The sequence below is a fragment of the Lycorma delicatula genome, chromosome 13 (assembly GCF_047948215.1).
Source record: "Lycorma delicatula isolate Av1 chromosome 13, ASM4794821v1, whole genome shotgun sequence".
Classification (NCBI taxonomy): Eukaryota; Metazoa; Arthropoda; class Insecta; order Hemiptera; family Fulgoridae; genus Lycorma; species Lycorma delicatula.
The window spans coordinates 36301705-36326325 of record NC_134467.1 but is presented as its reverse complement, the minus strand read 5'-3'; the positions used below and the strand labels follow the sequence as shown (position 1 = coordinate 36326325).

Sequence of the window (24621 nt, the reverse complement as noted above, 5' to 3'; positions counted from 1 at the left end):
GACCTGCTACAACGGAAGAACTTAAAGCAAAGATCCGAGAAGCAATTGCGAAAATTCCAGTTGAGATGTTACGTCAAACCGTGAACAATTTAACGAAGAGACTTCGTGAGTGTTTACGTAGAAGAGGAGGTCACCTGCAAGATTTCATCTTTAAAAAATAAACTAAAATGTATGTATCCTAAAATGGCAACATTTGTACAATTACATGAAATAAAGTTGACATTGTTAATGAAAATTTTCTAAAAAAAAATTTTCATTAACGTTATTTAATTTTTTAAATTTCCCGTTTATTTGAATCATTCTGTACATACGAACATTAACATCCGGAAAATTTCCATCTGGTTTCAAACGTCAAGATCCAGTGAAACCGGCATATGCCTAAATTGGGCCGATTACAATACTTTACCTTCTAGAGCTATATCACTATCTAGACTGGATATTAAAAATTAATCTACGTAAAATATATATTTATTTTCCATTATATCAGCTTGTTATTACAAAACCTATAATCAATAAAGTTTAATCTATCTTTATTTATAATATTGATAAAATAGAGAAGGATTGACAGTGTCTGTGTGTGTGTGTGTGTGTGTGTATTGCGTTTGAGTGTGAGTTGTTTACGTTATAGTTGTTGTATAAAACTAATGAGATCTTTTATAACAGTTATTTCCTGAATAAGGAAACCTTTTTTCTCATAGTTAGAGAGATAATTATAACACACACGCATACACACACACTCACTCAGACACTTATTCACAAAATAATGTAGGTGCATAATTACAAACACTCAGGTCAAGCAAACAATTAAAAGAATATATATATATATATATATAATATTTCATCATCTGAGTTAAATTCATGGGTTACTATGGCAACGTTAAATCAGCGATAACAAACCTGCGCACAAAAATCTATATGCATTTTAGCCAACCAGATATCGTAGTTAAGTTTATACCTCAACACCAGTGAATTTAGCCTACAACCTACGTACAGATCGATAAATGGAAACGTTTAGTTTAGTAATACTAAATCTATAAGGTCGATTTTACTATACTTATACTATTTAATTATCAACCTTATAATTTCCTTGAATATACAAGTTTATTAATGGACCACCTGTAGTGTTTGTTGTTTTCAATATTTTTCTGTATGTTGATATTTTATATTAATAATCGTTGAAAAGAATTAAATAAAATACTTATTATTATTATTATATTTATTACGATTGTTATTTAAATTAACAGTGAAAATACATTACTCATTTATATGTCTGTATTTGTTATACAATCTAACTGGAATTTATATGTGAGTATTTATAAATGTGTGTTTAAATTAAAATTATTGTGTAATATATCTATTTCGAAAATAGGATATTTTTTTGAACAAAACAATTATTCTAAGTACCGATTTTATATTATTTTTTAAGTAGAGATTATTTACGTAATATCTTTAAATATTTCCTTTTCCAAATATTTTAATTTTTTATTTATTATAATAATTTTTGAAGGAAACAATGATGAATATTAAAGAGTAATTAAAATAATAAAATAAAAAACTATTCCAGGAATGTTTTTAGGAGTTAATTTATAAATAATCCGTGTAATTAATTTTTACAGTTAATAAATAAATATCTATACTATAAAAAATCGTTAAAATAGAATTAGAAAATAATATTACGTTAAAAAACCAGTTTACATAAATTTTATTTTAAATTAAAAAAAAAATAATAATAATATAAGGTCATTTCGATTGTTAAACAGTCATCATCAGTAGATATTGAAAAAACAAAAAAATATACAAATAAGTGTGAACAGCAGAAATAATTATTGAGTAGTAAACGGGCAAACAAATAGTTTATAAGTATTATTAGCATTTAAAAAAAAAAATCTGATGTGGAAATCACATGATTGTACGCCTATTAAATTACATTTAGATATTTTTTCAAATGAAAAATACATAAAATTTTTTTTTATTAAAAACGTCTGATATTTTTTTATTTTTTTGTTATTGAATTATTATTTATCGTAAATTTTTTTTCAATGAGAGGTTAATAAATTAATAATAAATCAATATATTTAATTAAAAAAAAAAGGAGATGAAGTCTGATTTGAACCGATGTGCCTTACCCCATCTAAGATCCAAATATTTCATTAATTAAAATTTTATTTAGCTATAACTCTGGAACCAATGAAAATAAGTACCACTTATGATAGATATATTGTTGAAAAGCTCTCAATGAGGGCTTATTACTACCATTAAGAAAAAATCAAAAATTCAATTTTTTTTTTAATTTTGGGCTATTTTGGACACTTTTGGTTCAGTCGATTGCAATAAAAAAAAAAAAAAGGTGCACAACTAGATGTTAGAACAGTTCTAAATTCAAAATTTCAACATCTTACGGCTAATTGTTTTTGAGTAATACGAGATACGTATGTACGTACAGACGTCACGCCGAAACTAGTCCAAATGGTTTCAGGGATGGTCTAAATGGATATTTCCATTGAAATCTGGAAACCGAGATTTTTCGCTATCACAATACTTCCTTTACTTCGTACAAGGAAGTAAAAATATTCTAAAAAACTTATACTTTTTACTTTTTGTACGAAGTGAAGGAAGTATTGTGATCGCGAAAAATTTTGATTTTCAGATTTCAACGGAAATATTCATTTTGACTAGTTTCAGCGTGACGTCTGTATGTAAGTACGTATATGTTTCTCATAACTCAAAAACGATTAGCCGTAGAATGTTGAAATTTTTGATTTAGGACTGTTGTAACATCTAGTTTTGCACTTCCCCTTTTGATTGCAATCGATTGGATGAAAGGTGCCAAAAAAGCCCAAAATCCCCCAAAAAATGGATTTTGGACTTTTTCTTAACAGCAGTAATAAGCCCTCATTGAGAGCTTTTTAATGATATATCATAAGTAGTACTCCCTTTCATTGGTTCCCGAGTAATAGCCAAATAAAATTTAAATTAATGAAATATTTGGATCTTACAAGGGGAAGATACATTGGTTCGAACCCGTCTTTATCTCCTTTTTTTTAACTTTCTTTTTTTAATTTAAATATATTAATTTATTAATAATTATTAATCTATGAATGTAAAAAAGGTTTTTAGATAAATAATAATTAATAATAATAATAATAATAATTATGAAAAAATATCAGAAGTTATTAATGGAATAAAATTTTATGTACTTATAAAAATGTGTGTATGTAATTTAATAGGCGTACAAGGTATGGTGTCCACATCAGATTTTTTCAGCATATACTGATGATGTTTACTTAACAATAGAAATGACCATCTAATTTTTAGAATTAAAAATAATTTTTTTTTTCGTAAATTTTTTTTTATTTAATTTTTTATTTTCTAATTTAAGCTTGTATGATCTTAAATTTTTCTTTTAAGAAATTAATTTAAATATAATAATAATAATATAATTTTTAATTAAATTATTAATTTTTCGTAAATTGTATAGTATGGGTGGCGTTAAGAAATATATTTTATTAGAAGGTTCTCGTATTAACATAATACTGAATATATTCACATAGTATACCGTAAAAAATGCAATAAAAAATATAATTATATCCTTAGATAAATAAAATGTTATCAATACTTAAATTAAAGTGACATCAGAAAATAAATAAAAATTAATTAAAGAATACCTTTAAAAATGAAATTAGTAAAAAAATTAGAATAAATGTAAATAGATGGTAATCTATATGAATAAAAATGTAAATGTTAGTTTTTTTTTAAATCTTAAATCTCCGAAAGTTCTTAACCGATTACTTTGAAATTTTGACACAACGTTGCATTCGAATAAGCGCGAGTTTTTTTATATACCTACTATTTACATAACTAAAATGTAACACCTGTGACAGGTAAAAACATGCTTGTTTTGAAAAACAGCGCTACCTGTTGGACGTAAAAGCAACACACGCTATATTAAATATTTTACGATTCCATTGCAATGTTTTCGATATGTGTGTCCACTATAGAATAAAAAAACTAATGGACTGAATTACGCGCGGGGAAAAAGAAAGAAAGGGAAAAATCGTAAAAGAGAAACAGGGAAAAATGGGAAAAAAGGGGAAAAGAAAAAACGAGAAAATAAAATGGAAAGGGAAAAGGATAAAAAATTAAAGGGAAAAGGGGAAAAAATAAGAGGGAAAGGAAAATAAGGAAAAGAGAAATGGGGAGGAAAAGAAAAATGTGGGAAATATGAAAAATGAAAAGGGGGAAAAGGGAAATGTTAAATTTTGTGAAGTTCCGTAATGTTAATTTTATTAATGTTTTATCAAACTTTCATTTGTATTCAATATATATATATATATTCATATATATTCAAATTTACCAATAAGGAAGCATTGCCGGATCGGCTAGTTTTTAATAAATGTATACATCTAAATTATGTTGTACTTGCAAATTACGGATTACATTTTATAATATACAAAATACAAATAATAATTAATACATAATAAATTTTATAATAAAAGGAAGATAGCGATTAAGAATTTAATCGATAATAAATAATGTAAAACTTCTTTATCAAAATATTATCTATTTTTAAAATATATATTTTATCTACTTTTAAAATATTTGAAAGTAAATTATTAAAAATGGTTGGAATTTGGGTTTTAAAATCTGTTTACCATATAAATTAAAATAATTTGATGCCGTATATATTCTCTTGTGTCGTAAATAAGGGGATAAGTTGCGTTTTAGTAGGTATTTATTATTCTATAAAATGTCCCATATAAAACGTAACCCAACCTCTTTTATTGGTAGGTATTGAAATAATAAAAAGGCATGTGTAAATGTAAATGTAATTTTTATTATTACCATCCATTACCTTACATTTAGAGTAAATGTTGGAAGTGGCCGCCATCTTCTTGAATACAAGCTTCAATTCTTTTTACAGCGTTTCTTGCAACTTTTTTCAAAGTTTGTGGCTGGATATTTAATACAGCTTGTTCAATATTGACTTTCAATCGTTCAAGTGTTCGTGGTTTGTTGCTGTAGGCTTTTTCTTTGAGGTAACCCCATAGAAAAAAATCCGCCGCAGTCAAATCTGGAGATTTTGGTGGCCACAAGCCTCGACCGATAACACGATTACCAACGAATTCCTCGACGAAATTAGAAGTTGAACCTGCGATGTCGCACCGTCATGTTGTAACCAGCAGTGTCTTTCTCTTCCAAGAGTGCGATGAACTGAATAAAATATCCTGATATCGTTCTGCATTAATGGTGTACTCGAAAAAAATAGGATCGATTATTTTCTTCCGCGATATCGCGCACCACACGCCCGACTTCTGCGGGTGTAATTGTTTTTCGTGATAAACGTGGGGATTTTCAGCGCTCCAAATTCTACTGTTTTGGCTGTTTACGTAGCCATCCGAATGAAACCGTGCTTCATCTGTGATAAATAACGAATCCATAACATTAATACCCTCACGCAGAAATCGACGGAACCGTTGACAATATTGTAGCCGTTTTTCTTTGTCGGGCTCAAGAAGTCGACGAACCGTTTGAATGCGATAAGTCGTAATTGTAATAGTTTGGTCGCACGATGAACAGTTGATTTAGACAAATTAATTTCAGCAGACAAACGTCTGATCGATTTATTTGGCGAAGCGAGTAATCGGTCTTTGATTTCAGCGACTGTATCTGTATTCAACACTGACGCAGATCTTTTGTGTTCCTTGTTATTAACAGAACCGCTCTTTCTAAATTTTGCGACTAACCTTAATACTAATTTTTTGTTAAGAGCTGGTTTATCTGGGTACTTATGGCGAAACAAATCTTGCACTGCAACCACTGATTTCGTACTGAAGTACGACTCAACACACACACACACCCACACACATTATTAAGTGGTGGTTTACAATTTATAATTATTTTCGTTTTAGGGGTAAGCGATCAAAAAGGTTTGGATATCGCTGACTAGATACGTTCAACATATTACAGTGCTTATACAGATTTAAATTTGGGTCATTTGACAGGGTGCCTGAAAACATTCATTATAATAAATTAAAATTTAATAATAAATAATAATAACCTTTCTTACAAAATGCTGATTTTAATTACCATAAGCCAATCCGCTGCATATTATGGTTCAACTATAACAACATTAATTTTTATTTTCTTGTCTAGATATCGCTATAGCAGAGTTATAGCTTTTTAGAAGGGAAAGTATTGTAATCGGATCAATTTGAGCATATGTGGTTTTCAACGGATCTTGACTTTTTGACTCTTAAGGAACCCAAAAAAACCAGATGGAAATTTTCCGAATATTTGTATGTACGCGCGCGCGTGTGTATTCAGTATCGCATTTTGAATCACCTTATATCTCCAGAACTACTGGACCGAGTTTGACAAAACTTAGATTATTTCTATTTCTATGTATGGACCATTGATACCATTAAATCTTCAACTTAAAAGTCAAGGGGATGAGACTGTAGAGCAAGGTTACCCTTATTATCTCAAGATTTCGCCTAATTAAGGTACATTTTTCTTAGGCACATTTGTTAACAATTAAAAAAAAATTCAAAATCGCACCTCCACCCCCCCCAAAAAAAATGCTATAAACTGGTGGCTAAATAGGTATACTCTTTTTTCTCTTTAGCCTCCAGAACCACCGCAAAGTATTAATTCAGAGGATGAATGAGGATAATGTGTATGAATGTAAATGAATTATAGCCTTGTACAGTCTCAGATCGACCATTCCTGAGATGTGTGATTAATTGAAACTCAACCACAACAAAGAACAACGGTATCCACAATCTAGTATTCAAATCTTCCTAGTAAAGTCAGTTATACGGATTTGAATATTAGATCGTGGATACAGGGTGTTCTTTGGTGGTTTTGGGTTTTGCAATTAACCACACATCTCAGGAATGGTCGAACTAAGACTGTACAAGACTGTATTACCTGAACGGTAATTCCCGGAGGTTAAACAGGAAAAAAAAAAGTATTCAGATCTGTATAAAAGTAACTGCTTTAACTAGGATTTGAACTCTCGACTTCGAAATCAGCTGATTTACGATGACGAGTTTAACCACTAGACCAACCCGCTAAAGAGATGTGATATATTGTGAAAAAAACCCAATTCAACAGAAGTATTTTAGAAAAAATTTTATTAAAGTAAATTTTTTACCTACAATAAATAAACCAAAAATATTTTTCAATCTTTTACAAAATTCAAATCTTTTACAATTGAAATATATAATTTTTATTCTTTGCTTTATCTCTATTCGGTTTAAATATTTTTTCAAACATTTTTGAAAGTTTATAAAGTATATACTCGTAGAGCTATAAAGAAATTTATACAATTTTTTAAAACTGTAGATTACGGATATAAAATGCAGAAAAGTTTTTCGAAATTTTGTTTTTCTTCTTTAAGCCTTTATTGAAGAAGGTGTGTTAGATTTATTTTTGGTATTAGTTTTAAAACTAATACCGCAGACGAAGTCTTTAAAATATAAATATCAAAATAATCGAATAAAGAGACTATATAAAACTTACCTAATTAGGATGGGTTGTGCAAAAGGCTCCCTCGTCGGATAATAAAATTAGACATAGAACCAAATAAATCAAAATTGAAATTAAAGTTTAAATATTACCAATAACTCTTCTAGCATAAAAATAAATATGATAATATTACATTTTTTGCAGTAACCTGGTACTATGCAAAAACAGAAACATCCGGTCCAAAATTTCGTTATTATTGTACAAGATATCACGGATGTTTCTAGGTAAATTAAACTTACGACCCAAAGCCGCATAACATATGCAGTCCACGAGAATGTGGTGCGCAATCATGCGGTAGTTGCATCGTGTGCATAGGGGTGGGACTTCTCTTGACATTAGGTATTCATGTGTGAACCCACCGGGTTGGTCTAGTGGTTAACGCGTCTTCCCAAATCAGCTGATTTGGAAATCGAAAGTTACAGCGTTCAAGTCCTAGTAAAACCAGTTATTTTTACACGGATTTGAATACTAGATTTTGGATACCGGTGTTCTTTGGTGGTTGGGTTTCAATTAACCACACATCTCAGGAATAGTCGAACTGAGAATATACAAGACTACACTTCATTTACACTCATACATATCATCCTCTGAAGAATTATCTAAACGGTAGTTACCGGAGGCTAAACAGGAAAAAAGAAAGAGAGGTATTCATGTGTGATCCTCGTATATCCTATCCGTAACCGGCATAGGACCACTTCCTCACGACTAGATTTTCTGCAAGAGGAGCCCCATTGCAACACTCAATCCTTAATCCGTCGGAGTTTATCATCGACGGTAGTCGCCCAGTCACTTTGCCACCTTGTTCTCAGTGATTATTATACACGCTTCTTTGGCAGCATAATCTGCTCTTTCATTACCTAGAATCCCTACGTGGCTAGGGACCCAGCAAAAATTTACTTCTATGTTGCGATTACCTATCGCAGGTCATACATCTAAATCGGTTCAGCCGTTGATTTAATACGCTAGAAAAAATATACATACGTACACCCTAAATACATTAACTCCTTTTTGGGCAGTCGTGTAAAAAGAGGTTCTAAAATTTTAAAGAAAATTTTTATTAATTTAATATTCTTCGTTGATCATAAGAAATAAAAGTTGTATAATACAAGTTTACCTGTATTGAAAAATTTCATGGCGAGTAAAATTTTTTTTATTACAGGCAAATATTAATTTTAACTATTTCGGTTACTTGTTCTACCAGGAATAAATAATTGACTTGAGGGGAAACATTATTATTTATGGGGGATAACCTTGGTCTTGAACGGATGTGTTCTGTTCTTAGATTGGACGATTGTTCTTTTCACGAGTTAAATAATCAAATTGAGTGTTGTTAAGTTGTGTAATACACAGATGTCAGAACGAGTTTATCATTTTATTGCGTCGTCTATCATACAATTTTTTAAAATGAATTTCAAATATTTTAGCCATTCGCAATTATCAGGGGCTGAATCGCCCGGTAATATCTTGAATAGAATTGATTAGTGTGTTTTAATGCCATTTTGAAAAAAAAAATGTGTATAAATTTATAATAAATAAGTTAAATTTGTATAAGTAAGTACAAAACAATAATATTTTAATAATTAATTATTAATGATAATCAATTTCGTTTATTTATATTTTATTTAATTTGATATTTTCTTATTTTACGTTCTTTTTTCATTTTGTTTCTAATTTACCTTTTTATTTATATCGATAAATTTAAATATATCGTATCATATACTTTCCCGTCTAGACAGCGTTATAGTAGTGCCATAGTTTGAGAAGGGAAAATATTATAAAAAAAACAATTTCAGCATACGCAGTTTTCACCGGATCTTCACACGTTTTGACACCTAAGGAATCCAAAAAAAAAACCGGAAGGAAATTTCCCGGATGTTCATATCAGTGTTAGCCTTTAAATCATCTTATATCTCCAAAACTACTGGACCGATTTTGACCAAACATTGTCAGATTACTTATATATATGATGCTATTAAATTTTCAATTTAAAAAATCAATGGGTTGAGACTGTAAAGCAAAGTCACCCTCAGTATCTCAAAACTTCACCTAATTAAGATCATATTTTTCTTAAGCACATTTGTTAAAAATTAAAAATATTTTCAAAAAAAAAAAACGATTTTTGCAAAATCGCAACCCCCCCCCCCCCAAAATACAAAAATATAATATCAACCACTTAGATCCTTAAAAAATCAAAAATAATTTTCAAGATAAAAAAATCGCCAAATTATAGTTTGGAGCTCGTAAATTCGAATTGTGTAGATAGATATTTTAAAAAGAAAATTGAATGTTAACTTATCAATGTGTTTGTTTTTATGAAACTACAGTTTTTGCTGAGGAAAATAGTTATTCTTAAAAAAAAAAAAAAGTTGACAATTGTGGGTTGTTTCTGATGCACGGGTTACGTACACTCACACGCAACTTAATTTAAAATATTCATAATTTTATTTAAATATAATAGTTTTTAATTTATTTAATTCAATGATTCTAACTAAAGCGCGCGCGTATACCGTATTTAATTCGCGCGGGTGTGGCGGTACTAGCGGCGACTAACTAAACTGTAATTTCACAACTTACATAGAAAAAATTTCCTTTGTACATTCGGCAGACTGGTTTAGCCGCGATACTTAACGTACCAGATTCAATCGGGAGATCGAATTCGAGACCCAGCCAGCCAGACCGAGTGACTTTTTTACACTTTAAATATTATTCATTTATTTAATTCTACCGCTCACCTGTGACGTCACAACATAGTAGCAGTTTAGTGCATTTTTTTTTGGGTGAGGGTGTGATTTTGCACAGATTTTTTCTGCAAATATTTTTGTTTTTTAATCGTTAACAAATGTGCCTAAGAAAAATATGAACTTAATTAGGCGAAATTTCGAAATAGTGAGGATGAGTTGCTCTATAGCTTCATTCCCTTGACATTTTAAGTTGAAAATTTAATGGTATCAATGCTCCATATGTAGATGTAAACTAACCAAATAAAAATCGGTTCAGTAGTTCTGGAGATATAAGGTGATTTAGAGGCTGACATCGAACATGTGTACGCATGAACATTAACATCAAATTTCCATCTGATTTTTTTTTATTTCTTAGATGTCAAAAGTCAAAATCCGGTGAAAACCTCTTATGCCCATATTGGACCAAATTATATATATGAGGTGCTACCTAAAATTTCGGGGAATTTGAATTTCTCGCGCGAACCATTGCTGGTACGACCTACTGCTGCTAGATGTGGCTAACAGCACTCTTTGTGAATCAGTTGATTCACAAAGAGCTGTTCCAACAACTATAAGGGCTGCATTGTTGACTTTTGTGCGGTTGTGTAACGTTGTGTTTTACTGCTTCGGCGAAGTTCTAAATGGCAGATTTTAAAGAGCAAAGAACCTGCATTAAATTTTGCTTAAAGCTTAAAAAAACTGGTGCAGAAACCCATCGCATGCTTATGGAAGCATTTGGGTGACAATACTATGAGTAAAAGTAAAATTTTTTTGTGGTACAAACGATTCAAAGATGGACGAACGACAGTCGATGATGATAAGCGTTCAGGAAGACCATCAACAAGCGCAACACTGGAAAACATGTGCAAGAGCCTAGTGTTGCAGATCGTAGACAAACAATCCATGATGTTTGTGCAATCGTACAAATGTCATATGGGTCCGTGCAATGCATCTTGTAGGACAATTTGAACATGAGACGCATTGCTGCAAAATTCGTACCGAGACTGTTGAACAGCGACCAGAAACAAAATCGCGTAGCTGTCTGTAGTGTATTGAAAAAATCATCAAGAGATGACCCTAACTTCATCTCCAACATCATAACGGTGATGAGACATGGGCGTACGGATATGACCCTGAAACTAAGCAGCAGTCGTCGCAGTGGAAGTCGCCAAGTTCACCGCGGCCAAAAAAAGCACGCCAAGTTCGCAGCAACGTAAATTCCATAATTGTTTTTTTCGACATCAAAGGCATTATCCATAAGGAATTTGTTCCTCTTGTCAAACTGTCAATCTATTGTGAAGTTTTGAAGCGGTTACGTGAAAGCATTAGGCGCAAACGTTCAGATCTGTGGGGTAACACCAGCTGGGTTCTGCATAATGACAACGCGCCCGCGCACATATCGCCGTTCGGAATTTCTTGGCTTCCAAAAAGACGGTAATGATTCCCCACCTACCCTATTCGCCTGACCTTGCCCCGTGCGACTTTTTTCTATTTCCGAAAATAAAATTTCTATTGAAAGGCCGTCGTTTTAACACAATTGAAGAGATTCAGGAAGAAACGCAGAACGTGCTTCGAACACTTACACCTGCAGACTTCCAGGGATGCATGGAATCATGGGAAAAACGCCGGGATCACTGTATCAATGCCCAAGGGGATTACTTTGAAGGAGACAATGTTAATTATAAGTTATGGTAACCTATTTTATTTTTATGGTAAAATTCCCTAAACTTTTGGGTAGCACCTCGTGTATACATATATATATATATATATATATATATATATACTGATAATGACCACAAAGTATTTCTATCAGTGGCATTCTGACAGAGGCCCTAAACTGATGACTGCGATAAGTTATCAAGTTTAGAAGATCTAAAAGATGACCTCAGGTAAAGCCAAGGAAAGGGTGGTGTGATGATTGAGAACTTCATAAAACGGATCTCTTCCCATCTATGGGAAGGATGATTTAAATTAAAGTTATTGTCCATATAAATAAATTTATACAGATCTGCACTTATAATAAATTTAATTTTACCTTTACAATTTCCAAAGATAGAGGAGGCCAATTATCCAAACATAACCAACAAATTTTATCAAATTATTGCTGGGGCGGGGATTAATTTTAATTTTAACACAATTGTTATGAAGGTACAGTTACATTGGCAGCTTTACTTATAGGTTTCTCCTGTTATTTTACTTCTACGTTATATTCTGTATGAAAATATTTTTACATCTTAACAAAAATAAAGGCTGAATTTGTGATACAGAAATATAAAATGATAACATCTTTTTCATAAATAATTAACCATTTGATGAAATTAAAAGCATGTTTTTTTTCTTAATTTGCTTATTTTATGTTCCATTTTACTTTTATTTCAACTACTTTATCTTCCTTGTTAAAATATATAAAAAGCACGTCAAAAGTTATAATAGTCTTCTTCTTCTTCTTCTTCAGCCTTTAAGGTATAGACAACTGCCTATTCTGATCTTAAAAGAATGCTTCAACGTTTGACAATGCTTGCTTGGTCTTCCCAACTTTTTTTGATCTACAGGTTTGTATTTCCATACCCATTCATTTGGCATGCTGTCCATATTGACAAATCAAATACATTTATTTTCTGAAATTCAATCTTATATCTCAAATATATTTAATTCTTTTCAATTATCATCACTGTAGAACCTATCCGGTCTTGTACAACCTTTTACAGATCTCAGAAATTGCAAATGCGATGCTTGAAATTTTATTCTTATGCTTTATACTAGGCATTTTATAAGAGAAGTTTTATAAGTTTTAGTCTGATCTCTTTCCTGGTCTTCCTTGTCATTTTTTCCATATTGTTCTACACATTGATTAAATTTGTTCAGTTTATGGTCAATAACATATTTAATATCGCAACCCAGTTAACATAACTGAGATACTTGCTTTATTAACTTGTTATCTATAAATATTTTCATAAGAACTGGTTGTTTCCCTAAGAAAGCCATAGATTTGGATTTCAGCTCAGAAATCCTCATGTTGTAATCTATATAATACTCTTTGATCATATTCGTTCTGCTGTATAATAATTTGGTATCAACAAATAGTAACTCGTATTTAAGTTTGCATTATCTGCAATAATCCCTGGATTAACTTCTACTTTCCCCATTTCTTTATTATAATATATACATGGATAATTGGAAGATATTTATAATATTAAAGAATGAAGGAGATATATTGCAGCCCTGACATGAATCTTAATTAATATAAAACCTCTTCCAACATTTCATAACATATATCTAATATTATCCTCGTACAATACTCTTAATAACCACTATAATATATTTGAGGTAACATCTTTTATTCATAATACTGCACAATCTCTTGACTCTTGTTGAAAAATTTCTCATAATAGACGACGTGCATCACTAAGAGGTGTAATGGAAAAAACCTTAAAAAAAAATGTTCCTAATAAATTTTATTTAATTCATATTGATCTATTATTGGTGAATATTTACATATTTAGTATTTAATAATACATTTATTTATATAATTTGTGTGTTACAGGTATGGCATATTAATAAATAAATAAATAATTACTGAACATGAATGAGATAATAAGAAATTAAATGGCACTCATATCATCAATCGCTACAAGTTTTATAGTATTTATTTTATTATTAATATTATTTAACAGTTTGTATAATAATAAAAAAGAAGAAAAGATAAAAAATAAAAATGTTGATGAGTCCATTAATTTAATGAAAAATTTAGAAGAAAAATTTTGTAATAATTATTTACATGTAACGGCGATGCAAAATGAAAAATTATTAAAAAATCAATGCTCATCAGTATACAATTTATTCGTATTATTAAAAAATCAATGTTTTTATGTATCAAAAAATATAAATATATTTAATAAAAATTATATGTTAGAAGATAAACCAAAAATTATATCTTCTAATAAAACAATTTCTTTTGATCAAAATGAAAACGATGTAATAAAAAATAAAACCTATATTAACAAAATTGAAACAATGAATATTAAACAAAACCATGAAATATTAGAATTAATGAATCGGGATGTAAATGAAGAACTAGATATTGATGATGATGATAATGAGGAAGAGGAAGCTAGTGAAATCGGTATTGAAGTAAATAACGTAGAAGAAGCTGATGATAAAATAGTTAACAGAGAGATTATCAATAATAATACTTCTCTTGCATATCTCTTTGTATGTTTATTGTTGGTATTATCAACGATTGTTAGTCTCATTGAGTTTTATCAAGAAAGAAAACGTAAGGTAAGGTTATATGAAATAAATTTAACTAAATATATTCTTCTTTTATGTATAGTCTATATTCTCTTTCCACTTGATTTATAAAGTTATTTCTACATTTATTGATTATGTTACTGGTCTTATCTTACAATAACATCATAGATTCTGAATAAAACTGCATCCCTTTCCACTAGGTGATATAACAACTAGGAGTTTTTGGGGAATAATTTCCTATTAATAAATAATGGATATGAAGAAGTATACAATTTTTAAAGTCAAAAGATTATCCATAAGTTAAATAAACATAAAATTGTATTTTGCAACTTGTTATGTTACTGTTCTCAATTTAAAATTAAATAAAAAATATTTTTTTACATGAAAAATATTATATTATTCATGAGTTTTTAAATAAAAATAATTATATATAATTAAATTTTCTGGATATATACCTATATATTTAAATTCACAACTAAATATTTTTCAATTAGTCCTGTCAACATTGTTATTTTGTTCTATTTTAATTTTTCTCATCTTGTTGAATCATTAGTATTTTTTTATAATTATTTTTATGTTAGAAAAATTATCAGTTATAACGATTTCTAATTTTATTAATTAATTTTTTATTTTATTATTCTGTTATGAAAACAACAGTTTCGTTGATCTTTCCAAAAAAAATTCTGTTTTGTACTAAATAAAAAAAATTATTTAAAAAAAAAGAATCAACATTTTAATGATGAAGATTGTTATTCTTTTATTTTTTGTTTAATTCTCCTTGGGTCAAATCTGCTTTTAGTATGATGCAGTCCCAAGGGAAAACCAGGGAGCATTCACTCCTGCACTACCTCCACCATCTTTGTACGGATAATATTGACCAACATCTTGTGACACTGTTTGCATCTGTCCCTGAACTGCAAAAACTGATTGCACTTGAACAATGTGTGTGCTGCAGTGTCTTTCTTTCTGTAATAGTCACATTCCATTTTTTTTTTTTTTTTTTTTTTTTTTTTTTTTGCAAAAACTGATTGCACTTGAACAATGTGTGTGCTGCAGTGTCTTTCTTTCTGTAATAGTCACATTCCATTGTGGATCTCAATATTCATATGCACAGTTATGCTTTAAAGCAACTGTGACTGGTCAGGAACTGGATGAACTTGTAGTTCAGAAATGATGAGGACTAAAAATGATGAAAGACTGAAACGATGAAGACTGGAAAATATTAACAGGATATGCAGAAATAAATGTAAATGAAGAGATATCAAAAGGAATTAATGATAAAAGAACCATCTTAATAACACCTTTTCTCAACTCTAAATATACAATTATCTCCAGTTCTTAATGTTACTCCTTGTTATTATCCCCGTTGGCAGCCTTCTCTCATTACTCCTTTGATCTTTGTTGGTATAACAACAACAACACAAATCCAGTAATCTTACAAAACGAATTTTATAATATTACACATAGTATGAATCCTAATATTGCAGTTTAACTTATGTCGCAGTTTAGACGGCTCTAGAAATGTTAATTCTGTTGGTTGCGGCTTTGTTGTTGGCAACAGAACATACATATTGGCCTTCCCAACATCACCAGTGTTTTCGTTGCAGAACTGTATGCCTTTAAGAAGACCTTACAAGTATACAATTAGCCCAAAATATTGACATATTTTTGTTTGCTCAGATTCCATGAGCGCCCTACAGGCGATTAATGACGCGTACTTTAAGATACCCTGTCGTCTAATATTCATTGTGTCATTTTGCAAATGACTAGACGTAATACAACATTATGCTTCTGCTGGATCCCCAGCCATACAGGAATTGAGGCATCAGGTAATAAGGTGTTTGCTACACTATCTGGGCATCGCCCAGATAGTGTAACAAAGGAGACTTGTTTCCAGTCTCCTTTCACCAATCGTGTCGCTTCTTACGATCTTGTCTGTTTCCTGAAGAGGGTGGTTCATGAAGATGGTAAAGTGAATAGAATGCGACCATGAACAACAAACTTCACCCAATTAAGAACACTGTTTCACTGTGGAACTCATCATGCGGAATTAACCATCGAGATGAGGTTATTATCTGCCGTTTGCGAATAGGGCAAACTTGGCTCACGCATGGATATCTGATGACTGAAACAGATGCACCAGTTTTTGCTAGTTGGACTGCTGACTGACATCCTTGTGGATTGTTTCTGTTATGGTGCATTATGCTGTGAGTTTAAGCTGGGGGCTAACATTTGAACTATTTCAGGGGGATGATGAAATGTTTTTATCTTATGTATTACAGTTTCTTAGGGCCGTACATTTGTACTAAATAATTTAAATTATAGTAGTGTATATTAGCTATTCATGGCAAGTGTCATATAGCTGTTTGAAATTTTAGAATCTTAATTGAGACATAAAATGTAATATATGTTTATTTTTACAACAAACATGTTGTGTCCAGGGAATCATAACTGCAAAGCGTTTTTCACTAGAACAAAGGAAACCATCTTAATAGAATCAAAAGGAGTTACAAATAATATTAAATAAGACAGGAATGAATTTAATGGCTGGTTTAGAAGAAATAGTAAAAGCGATTGATATCAAAGTAGTAGTAAAATATGAACAAATGAAAATGTTGGAAGGGTACAGAAAATCATGAGCATGGAGAACACCTATTCTAAATCACCCAACTCTATAAGATGCTCGTACTGTTTTATTTTCAAGGAAGAGGTATTCCAGGTATTACTAAGCATCAAGTTATAAATAATGTAGTTTATTTTCTTATCTGGAATTCAAAGAAAATATTTTTCTCTTTAACCATATTCAGAAAGCTACATCTTAGAATATTCTATACCATTTAATATAAACTCTTTGTAGATTATTAAGGTTTATCTTCTAATTGTAGCGATTGGTATTCTTTTATTGCAACAATAATTCAATCCTTGGTGCAGGATACAGATATCGATGGCATATCTAACTTCTAAGTAACAAATATTAAGACAAAATTGCTGATTTGTGTGGTGGATTGGTAGCATCTCGGCCTTTTATCCAAAGGTCCCAGGTTTAAATTCCGGTCAGGTATGGCATTTTTCATACGCTAGAAATTTCCATTTTCATATTTCCAAGTACAAGTTTATTCGTAAGCTTTTTAAGAGTATATTTATAATCATATAGTTTGGTTTTTTTTTTTTTAATAGAAAAAATCAGATGACAATCAAGATTTCAATCCACCAGATAATTATGGAGGTAGTCGGCGAATATCAATTGTTGATTTAACTGTTAGTAGACATGCAAGAAAAGAATCACAAAAGGAATCAAATATTAACAATACAGGTATGTTTGTGATTAAAAAAGAAAATCAAATTAAAAAAAAATAAGTAAGTGAAATTATAACTTTAAATGATGTAAAAATTTTCAGCAACTTTATACACTTTATTTTTTAATTTTCTGTTTGTTTTTATGTATCTAGTTATCAAATATTGCTTTTACGTAAGGTATGTGACTGATCCTAGGGATTAAAATTTGAATCTTAATTTTAACTACATGGCTTAATTTGAGTAACAAAGCTTTTCTAAAAAAAAAAATATAGCAATCTTCAAGAATAACAAAATCCACACCAAGTTTATTAGGTAAAGTGAAAAAGAAAGTAGTTTCTATCACCTTTTCAATGAACTCAAATATTAAGTTGCTCATCAGTTTTCCATATCCACCAAAATTCAGGTGATGTTCAACCAAATAAATTACACTTTTGAATTCTTTACCATAAGGACAGGCTACGTAAAGGATATTTTTGTTTTCAGAGGAATTAACACTGAAAAGCGAGTATTGTTACTCCATTTATTTATATGTATTACAGATAAAATCTTATATAAATAAGGCTTAGACATAATGTAGAATGACAAATTAATTTATCCCTTTCTACAAACAAAACTAGAGGCCCCTTGCCGCTCCAGTGTTATTACAAAGTAATGTTATCTATTTTTTAAAAATTAGCTAAAAAAATATTCCATTTACAACATGTCTCACTCCTTGTTTTTCTCTTTCATTTCTTACCACAGGTAAAATGCCAGCTAAATATCTTTTTCTAGTCTCTCCAGATGTTCTACTAATGGGTTGGAATGAATTTCTTTCTATTCTACTCGGAGTAGCCAGCAGATATATCATCAAACATCAACATAACTTCAAATTTATTTTCCTTTTGAGTAATAACTTAGGAAAATTCCTCAATTAAGGAATAAATGTGTATTTTGAGAATTTCTAAAATGGGACTCAAGTTTGGGTCTGATCAAGCTTGATGATATATCTGTTGGTCATACCATGTAGAATAAAAAAAATCAGGCCAGTAGTAAGCCCACATGGGCTGGAAATAGGTTTTCAGACAATTTTTTTTAAATATAGAAGATATTTATATAATGTTTCAACTCTGGAGAAATGTTAATTATGTATACTAAAACAACATTAATTACTAAGCAATTTAAAAAGTCTCGTTAGTTTTCCAGCTATTATCCTCTGAAAAATTTCGTTATTGATAAAAACAAAAATCACTTTTTTAATAATTTCAGATCCTTAGTCAAAACAATTTGGTTATGAAGTTCTGTGTATATATGTGTGTGTGTGACAAAAATGTGTTAATAAATATTGGATTTAAATTGTACAACAAACCCGTAATAAAAAAAATTTATAGTTAAACCTGGGAGTAAAATAACAAGAAGAAAATTTAATATGCTAATAAAGAGGCTGTTCAAAAAGTAATGATAAAAACGCTCAACAGAAAAAAAAATTTATTCAGTCTTCCAAATCTACATGCTGTTTTTTTTTTCAAAGTAACCCCCCTTGGTTCTATACCGGTTTTCCCACCGTTCCTGCCACTTTTTAAACATGAAAGCCAGACCACCTTTCTCGAGCTCCTTATAGCGCGCCTCTACAGCTTTGATGACCTCGTGATTCGTCTTGAATTTCCATTCCCTGAGCGAAAACTTGACTTCGGGGAACAACCAGAAGTCGCAAGGGCCAAATCTGGACTGTACGGTAGATGAGATACAATTGCGATACTGCGAGCGTTCAAGAAATCAACTGCAGTGTGAGCGACGTGAGGCCGTGCATTGTCATGATGCATAACATTTCGTTACTGTCCTAGTTCGGCCTTTTTTCTCAAAATGACGTAACATCTTGATCAAAACCGATTTTTAATAATCTGCCGAGACCGTTTGGCATTGAGGGAGAAGCATTTGGTACAAAAAACCATCGGAATCGAAGAAGATTATCATCATAACCTTACCGGGAATGCAACTCATCTTTGCTTTCATCGAAGCTGGCGACTGCACCCTTTTCCATTGAAAATTTTGTTGTTTTAGTTCTAGATCGTAGTGATACATCCACCGATTCATCTACGCTTAGATTCGATTCATTTCTTCGTTTACTTCCCCAACAAACCATGAAAACAGGTCTTGATACACGGAGACACGATGTTGCACTTTCTCCGGTGTTAGCAGGCGGGGCATCCATCTGCAAGACACGCTTCGCATGGCCAGATCATCGTGAAAAATCGAAAATGCTCTGCCAGCTGAAATAACTAGACATGCACGAGCTCCGTAAAGATAAGTCGTTTTTCGTCGCGGCAGCTGTATTCTTTACAACCTCGGTGCGAGACGTTGAATGACACCCCTCGCGCAGCTCATCGGCTATGTTCTTTCTACCCTCCTCGAACACTTTATTCCACTTGTAGAAGGTCACTTAGTTCATAACATCTTCACTATACATCGTAGTCCATACCCGTCTTTTCGGTTCTTCCCAAGTTTCACTAAAAATTTCACGTTACAACGTTGCTCTAACTTCTAATTCATGCAGGACGTGGTAAGCGAGTAGCTAACACACGTTACGCGAATCGTCACATACGTCCACTCACTGCACCGTTCATTATAGATGGGTAAAAGAATGGGCTACACGATGGTATGCAGTATTACCACCCTTCGCAACACATTTTCCCTCAGGGTCACTATTACCATTACTTTTTGGACAGCCCTCATATAATTTGATAAAGGTTGATCTACACATACATAGTCTGTCTACAGGTTTTTTAAACTATAAACTTTAAGAAATAAATAAAATTACATTATATTTTATGCATAAAGGTATATTGATTTTGAATCTTACATTATTACACTTTTAATTACTGTTGAGGCCACCTTCACTAATTGATTCTGATCATACTGAAATCAATTGATTTCACGATTCACAGTTTTTTGAATTAGACAGAGTTTTATTTCATCAAAACAAGGGTTAAACATGTGAAAGTCTAAAAATCTCTTGAACATCATTCAGTGGGAATGGTTACATTATTCCCACATTTGGTGGGAATGCTGGTCTCTTTTGGAATAAATTAGGGAGAACTTTGAAGTATTACGTACCCAGCAGTGATATTGACATCATTACAGTATGGGGTCAATGAAAAAGTTTGCAGCAGTTAAAAAATCAATTGAGATAAAATATTAATTGGAACTGCAAAATAATCTGGATATCATCAAAGGTTTTTAAACGAGACTGGCTGTGACCTTGAGTCGATGTGCACAGAACCTCTGCACTACTGTCAGTCGATGCAATGGTAACAGTTCAGCAGAAAGCACAGTGAATTTTGTGGTTATCAGAGTGTAAATCATTTATAACTATTCAATGGCAATGATTTCCCTAGTGCAAACAGAATTAGATGGCGGTACAAGCAGTTTAAGAAATCTGACAACATGGAACTGAAAAAGTCCCCTAGATGGCCCAAAACGAGTAACAAAGCAGATGAGCATATATGCAAAAGTTGTTTAAGAAAAAAATCAATTTCTAGGCAAAGTTTACAGTTAGGAATTCCAAAGAACTATTCAAAATCTGTTACAAGTGTATATGTCTTCACAGTTACAAAATTCAGCTTAAATATCAAATTAAACCTATGGATCGTCCTAAATGTGTTGAATTATCCAGTATAATGCTTAATAAGAGTGACAATGATGAAACATTTTTTTTTGTATGTAAAAACACTTTTTAAATTGGTGAATTTAAAAAAAAAAAATTCTCTAATTATCTCTAGTAGTTTCTGAGATGATTTTTTTAAAACGCCGCACCTTTTTTGGATGACATTGTATATGCAGATCTCTGCTTTAGAATCACCTCTGTTCTGCTGTTAATTACAAATAAGATGGATTACAATAAGATGGAAGTACAGTGATTTTTTTTTAAATATCACTGTGTGTACTCATACTATACATTCAACCACTGTAATAATCTAAGATATATCTTTGAATTGTTTCCTCACTCACTGTAATCTATGAAATCTTACTTCCAATGATCTTCATATATTTTGACTGTCGTCTTACATCATTCGGCTACACCGGCTTCGTAATGTCTTTGGACTGCTCAAAGGGGTAACGGGAGGCAACTTTTTCAGGTCTGACAAAGAGATGAAGCAGGTGGCCATGACTCTCTCTTTTTCTGTTTAGCCTCCGTAATTACTATAAGGTATTACTTAAGACGATGATATGTATGAATGTAAATCATGTGTCTTGTACAGTCTTGAGATGCGTGGTTAATTGAAATCCAATCACCAAAGAACACTGGTATCCATAATCTAGTATTCAAATCCATATAAAAGTAAATGTTTTTACAAGCATTTGAAACTTAGAACACTCAACTTCGAAATATGATGATTTTTGATGACGAGTTAACCACTAAACCAGCCCTGTAGACTGGTTACTTTTATAGGATTTCAATACTAGATCATGGATACCAGTGTTCCTTGGTGGTTGGGTTTCAATTAACCACACATCTTAGCAATAGTCGACTTGAGACTGTACAAGACTACACTTCATTTACATTCATATTTATCATTCTCAGACCTTACAGTGGTTCTGAAGGCTAAACAGAAAAAGAGAGGTAGCGATCACTGACTATGCCTCCGCTGAAAGACTGTTTTTTAGAAGTAAACCTAAATTTCCAAAGCATTAGAACACTTATATATCACAGAAATTATTCAGAAAAATAGTGTTAGTTTTTATTGTTTATATTCAATAAATTACAATATATTTAAGCTTTTCATTATTTGACTCCTTTCTAGAGACCATATTTGTTTGTTTAAATTTTTTTTTCAAGCACTGATATCTAAAAATTCCTCTTAGTAATTTTTGAAAACTTATTTTGGTTTTTTAGTTTAAAAAAAAATTGATATATATGGTTGGTCATTTTGTGTTTTCAAGATTCCGTAGATTTTATATACCTTCTCCACCAATTAGGTAAGATATCTGATATCTTTTTTCATGAAAATTGAGACTGCCAATCGGAAGTTATAGAGCCACATATATGAATGCATTTGGGATTATTAAATAGATTCTTAATTACAAATTTTGTAGATAAAAATACATTCTTACTTACAAGTATGGGGAGCCATAAATACATGAATCTAACAAATACTTTAGCTACAAACTGAATGTAAAAATGCAAGTTCTTTATTGATTCAATGATTTGTCAATCATTACATCTTTCTAACTAAAATTTACTGTACTTCATGTATAATAAAAATATCCAGTTTTTAAGAAAATGTGCCAAAAAAAGTTAATTTAACCATAATTAAAATTTTAACTAAGTTTCATCAGAAAAAAGTACATTCCTTTTATCACAGATCTATGTCAAGCCAAGTGTATGATTAGTGTTAATCGAATAAATTAATAATTAAATAAACATTTTATTTTTATAGGATCTGGACGTACACACCCACCATTAATTAGGCGTAGTTCATTTCCAGCACAGATACCAGAAGTTATAAAAGGCCGTGCACGACTTACAACACAACGACAACAAACGTGGAGTCCATCTGGATCATTTTCAACATCATCCTCATCATCAAGAAGAGTGTCAATTGATACGACAGCAGAAGAAGATTTTTCACAAGATAGAAGAAGGGTCAGAATTATTAGGCGCCATTAAGTATCTTACTATTATAATTATTACAATTAGTCTTTGTCATTCTGTTGAATTAAAATTTTACATGTTATCCCATAATATGTATACAGCTTTAATAATATTATTATCACAGTGTTTCTGGGGGTGATATTAACAATTTGAAAGATATGTTAAAACCCTTTTAAATTATTATATTATAAAAAAAAATTGTTTATTCTTCATAAATAAAAATAATTTATAATTTTATTAATAACATTACTTACCTATGTATATTTTTTCGGAAAAAAAAATTTAACTCACAAGAAATTGTAGATAGGCAAAGCAAAATATTATAGCAAAATAATAATAATAAAGAAATATATGATAATGAAGTAAAAAAACAAAAACACATATTTTATAATTTTAATTTTATGAAAAGTAGTCAAAGTTTTATATAAAGCCTAGACAAAAGTTATCAGATTTTTTTTTAACTTCTTGTATAAAGGAGAAAACGTTCTCAATTCAACATGTATGTAATTTTTTAATATAAATTTTTTAGCTTTAGTCACAATAAGTTTTTATTCCAATTAACTTGTGGAAAATTTTTTAAACAATGAATTACATCGTCTATATAGAGAATTTAAGAATATTTTTTCACTATTATTGGTTAGTATAGGATTTTTATAACATAATGATATATATATCATAATGTCTTATATATATTCAAAGAGATTTCATGTGAAGATGACTAGTTAAACTTACAGTTAAAAATTAATGCAAATTCAAAATTCTAGAGAGCATTAGCTAACATTTCAAAGTATTTTCTTTATATTTTTTCTTATGTTTATATTTATATTTTTATTACTTTATATTGTATCCTTTTATAGATCAAGTACATTAATTTACCTATCCCAATCTTCCCCGTGGCTGTGACACAAAGCATCTGAGATGCCAATTAAAATTACTTTCTTTGAAAGTAATGATGATTAATATACAACCAGGCCCTGTGATGAACAGTGAAGGTATTACAACTTTGTAGAATAAAATAATATATACATTTTGGTGGGCTTGGCAGACTAATTTGCAAAAATATAGTAAGATTGGTGAAGACGACTAACTGAAAATCACTTCACATCTCACTTTTCCTAGTAAATTTGGCAGTTTAAATATGTTATGTTTATATTGTTAATTAAAACTATAAAAGTAAAAATAATCTTATTTATA

General features: G+C 30.6%; 1 protein-coding gene across 1 annotated transcript; it reads left to right on the top strand.

The window, feature by feature from the left end:
* The first annotated feature begins 8877 nt into the window (after nt 1-8877).
* On the top strand, nt 8878-24358 carry LOC142333881 (uncharacterized). Its single transcript, XM_075381463.1, has 4 exons — nt 8878-9081; nt 13795-14531; nt 17679-17814; nt 23213-24358. Exons 2-4 carry the CDS (start codon nt 13857-13859, stop codon nt 23440-23442), a joined length of 1041 nt encoding a protein of 346 aa, XP_075237578.1. The 5' UTR covers nt 8878-9081; nt 13795-13856; the 3' UTR covers nt 23443-24358.
* The last annotated feature ends 263 nt before the right edge of the window (nt 24359-24621 follow it).

What these genes read in the sequence shown, in the direction of transcription:
- LOC142333881 (XM_075381463.1), top strand. Translation starts at nt 13,857, where the DNA reads ATGGCACTCATATCATCAATCGCTACAAGTTTTATAGTATTTATTTTA. An exon ending in ATCAAGAAAGAAAACGTAAG is followed by an intron (nt 14,532 to 17,678) that starts GTAAGGTTATAT and finishes TTTTTTTAATAG; the next exon opens with AAAAAATCAGATGACAATCA. An exon ending in ATCAAATATTAACAATACAG is followed by an intron (nt 17,815 to 23,212) that starts GTATGTTTGTGA and finishes TTATTTTTATAG; the next exon opens with GATCTGGACGTACACACCCA.